Genomic DNA, 4,123 nt, shown 5'->3' with positions numbered 1-4,123 from the left:
GTGATTTTTATTAAAAACATATTTACATGCTACGTTGTATATGTATTTATATATATAAGCTGTTGAAGTGCTTGTTATTTGTCAACTTCACTGCATTTGTGTGTGGGTGTTTTGAGACTCCCTGTCACTGCTCAGTTCAACTTAAGTGTGTGATTTAAGGCACAGGTTCCCTACCTGCAGGGTCCTAAACCTCACTAGAGGCTGCCAAAGTTTCAGAGGGGGTCACAAGGCCTTCTTAATTTTAAGGGATGTATGAAAACTAAAAATATACAGTCGGCCTATGTCCTGGTACTTTAGTCATTTCCATGAGAGGATTTCATGAAACTGTAATTTAAAAGAACAACAGCCAAGCATCAAGAAGAAGAACACACTGAATTTGTCAATAAAGCAACTTTTTAAGTATATATTATATATATTTAAAAAAGAGTTGTCTAAAAGCATCCTAAAAATCTCTAATGCAATACTGATAGAAAATGATAATTCATGTAAATCACTTATTTCTGGCGCTATGTGTTCACAATTAATCACACCTTTTAAACTACACTTATTTTACTGACTGAAAAGGAAGGAGGTAGGCTACAGATAAAGTGTGAATTTAAGGGCTGTGACACACCAAGTTGACGCCAAAGAATTACTGTCTCACATCGTCTTCATCTGGGTCAACAAGTGGTGCTTGATCACAGAGCAAAGACAACAGCTGACAGACATGTAGGGCTGGACGTTCAGTGCTTGTGTGAGAGAGGGGAAAAAGTGTAAGACCCGGGACTGCATTTGTACAAACCCGACAGCCCGATGGCCAGCTTGGTCTGTCTTGGACCTAAGAGCAGCATTATTTTATTTATATAAATATGTTATGTATTGTATGTATGTATGTTATGTACATATAAATATGTATTTTATTCATATAAATACATCAAAAATTGTATGTTTTTGATGAAAATTGCTAATACTTTTAAATACATATATAATATTGTGTACAAAAAAACTATTTTGTGGAGAGAATCATTTATATTTAAACCACAAAATACATTTACAGAATACAAATACAGAATTTTTCTTTGCGTATTTACTGATTTAGGACTCATGACTCATGTGATTCGATAATAACGTGTCATGGACGAAGTAACTGTGTTAGGCCGTATGGGAGGTATATTGTGATAAACTTACCAGATATTCCTTGTAAAAAAGAGTCTGGATCCTTATTGAGATAGATCACAAGGCTCCTCAGGATGCATTCCCTCCTGATGTCAATGCTGTCACACTAAAGCAGGGGCAACAATCAAGATAGAATTTAGCAGAAGTGGGTGCAATGGCAGAACAGGGAGGAGAGCAGGCTGTCTAAAGCCATTGCTTGTCTGGTTGGCGAGTTGGGTGAATGAAATGCAAATGCAATGAAGTGCTTTGGATAAAAACACCATATAAACAGGCCATTTACCATTTCTCAAATGTTTAAATGAGCAGCTAAGGACAAAAAACCTTGCAATAACCACCTCAATACAGTGAAAGCATTTCCCATGGATTTTTACTTACAGGATCTTTGATATCCAGGTCGTCCTTGATCTTCTGCCCCTTCAGTCCTCCTTTCTTGTTGAAGATTGCTGTATTAGTTTGTCTGAGAAATGGTCCTGCTGTGACAGGAACTTCGATCGCAGTGGCTTGGTAGTGATCCACAAGAACTCTGCATTTATCTGAAAATTTTAAACAATAAACAATGGATTAGAATTACTATCATATAAGGATGCAGGATAACTAGAAAATTCAAATTGCAAGCCATTAAACACCATGAACAGTAATAAACATTACTTACTTCACTCTCAAGGAACAGGGTGGGCCATCTGTTTTTGAACTCTCCTATCTGAAGACTGAACAAGCACCTGAGCAGCCTGTGTGGACAGAAATGGCTGAATCCTTCTGATGTTGCACTGAAGAAACTGTCATGAGCGTGTGACATTAGTAACATGGGAGGAAAATGACAGCTGATTGTCCATGGTTACCCCAAGGTTGTGAGCAGTGGCCAAAGGGCAGGTCAGGGAGTTGTTCAGAGCCATTGCGAGATCCTGGGCTGGAGATAAAACATCTGGGATGACCAGCAGATCAGTGTTGATTTGAGAATGGCCAATGACGCTACACATTTCATTCCAAATGAAGCAGCAAGTTCACCTTACTTTTCCTGAATAGTCAATTTGTCTGCATTCTCAAACAATTATTAATTGCAGGTCCTGCTTCTCCAGAGCAAAAATACACATATTTGTAAATTTTGGATACAAATCACATGACCTTCAGCCATATGGCTCAGATATTCATTCAGAGAATGTTTACCTTGGGTTAACTCGTAAGTCCTTCAAATATACAAGGCACTCCATAAAACTAGAGCCTGTCTGAGACATAGATCAACAACCAGTCATTAAGAGGTATGGTCCAGCTAAAGTCCATCCATTACTCCTGATTATCCAACCAATCTCCTAACTCTCATGATGCTTCAGTGAGGCATTAAAGTGTTGAGTTCAGAGGATCCTCCCTTTAGTTCCACACATTAGACAGTGGACATTAAGGCCTAGAGTTAATCCCCAGAAAGCTACTCCAAGTTGTTTCTGTGTGTGTCAGTGTGTATAAAAAGTGAGAAATGACAGTTGGCAGTCACCGAGCTACGGTGAAGGAGCATCCAGATCATCTCCCCACACTGAAGCATCATGCAGTCTATAGTGTCTCTCTCCATTCTAGCCCTGCTGCTTGGCTTCTCGCAAGCTTTCTATCTCGACCAACCTGAGCATGTGGACATCACGTCAAGGATTCTCACCATCAACAACGGTCTGATAACTCCCTGATCTCACTACACCAGTATTATTACTGCTACACATTCGACAAATATGGGCCTAGAACCTGTCTTGTTCTAAGATTAGGATTTTTGTAATTATTTCTTTTGGGTACGGTTTCCTTGCTGGCACCAGTGACAGAAATTGTAAGACACCACCATTACTACTTATTGATTTTGCTGTCTTTATCCCTTTTTGTTCTCTGGTTGAAGGATCCAGTGAACTGTTGTTGGAGGGAGACATACTCTTGCCAAGAGGTAGGAATGCTCTGGTCTGCAGCGACAGCAGCTGCTTTTGGAAGAAGTCCTCAAATGGCCTAGTGGAGGTGCCTTACACAATGAGCAGTGTTTTCTGTAAGTGAAAGACTTCCTCATTATGACACATCTCTGTTTATTACTTGTTAATGTATTGAACGTTTTCTCTACAGCTTTCTCTGACAGGACCGTAATAGCCAATGCCATGGCCTCCTTCCACAGCAAAACCTGCATTCGTTTCGTTCCCAGGACAAATCAAACTTCCTACCTTAGCATCGAGAGCAAAGATGGGTGAGAACCACTGAACCAATCCCTGTACCTGAAAATGGAATTTGGAGTTCTCTAATTTTGTTTAATGTACAGTGTCCTTAGTTTGACGTAAGTGACATGGTTGATTCCCCTCTTTTTTCTCTCAGATGTTTCTCTAATGTGGGCAGATCAGGTGGTGCTCAGGTGGTTTCTCTCAGCAGGTTGGGTTGTGTTTACTATGGCATTGTCGAGCATGAGCTGAACCATGCACTTGGTTTCTACCACGAGCATACTAGGAGTGACCGTGACAAGTACGTCAAAATCAACTGGGAAAACATCGACCCAACCACGCAGTCTAATTTCGAGCTGAAAAACACCAACAACCTCAACACTCCGTACGACTACTCCTCTGTAATGCACTATGGAAGAACAGCTTTCTCCATTAACGGGCTGGACACCATCACTCCCATTCCTGATCCGTCAGTGAATATTGGACAGAGAAAGGAACTGTCCGCCATCGACATCCTGAGGATCAACACCCTCTACAAGTGCTGAAATTGTTTAGAGGCTTCACTTGCTGCGCTAACAAACTATGAAATCATACAATAAAATGGCTACATGCATCTTTTTCTTGGTGTGTGCTTTAATAAAGTATTTCACTGAAACCCCATGAAACAGTTTTCATCATGCCAGGACCATGAATGTCCAGCAAGATTTATTGTTACTCCCTCCACCTCAGTATCACATACGTACTGGCATTTTATTGAATGTTGTTTTGTATAAATGAACCAGCACTTTGACATCTAT

At 40.2% G+C, this 4,123-nt stretch overlaps 1 protein-coding gene across 1 annotated transcript; it reads left to right on the top strand.

Moving 5' to 3' along the window:
* Positions 1 to 2,666: 2,666 nt before the first annotated feature.
* LOC131359068 (hatching enzyme 1.2-like) lies at positions 2,667 to 3,871 on the top strand. Its single transcript, XM_058398625.1, has 4 exons — positions 2,667 to 2,808; positions 3,026 to 3,166; positions 3,241 to 3,358; positions 3,484 to 3,871. Exons 1-4 carry the CDS (start codon positions 2,691 to 2,693, stop codon positions 3,869 to 3,871), a joined length of 765 nt encoding a protein of 254 aa, XP_058254608.1. The 5' UTR covers positions 2,667 to 2,690.
* The last annotated feature ends 252 nt before the right edge of the window (positions 3,872 to 4,123 follow it).

This window comes from Hemibagrus wyckioides, linkage group LG09, assembly GCF_019097595.1.
Source record: "Hemibagrus wyckioides isolate EC202008001 linkage group LG09, SWU_Hwy_1.0, whole genome shotgun sequence".
Taxonomy (NCBI): Eukaryota; Metazoa; Chordata; class Actinopteri; order Siluriformes; family Bagridae; genus Hemibagrus; species Hemibagrus wyckioides.
This window is presented reverse-complemented; position numbering and strand designations above follow the sequence as displayed.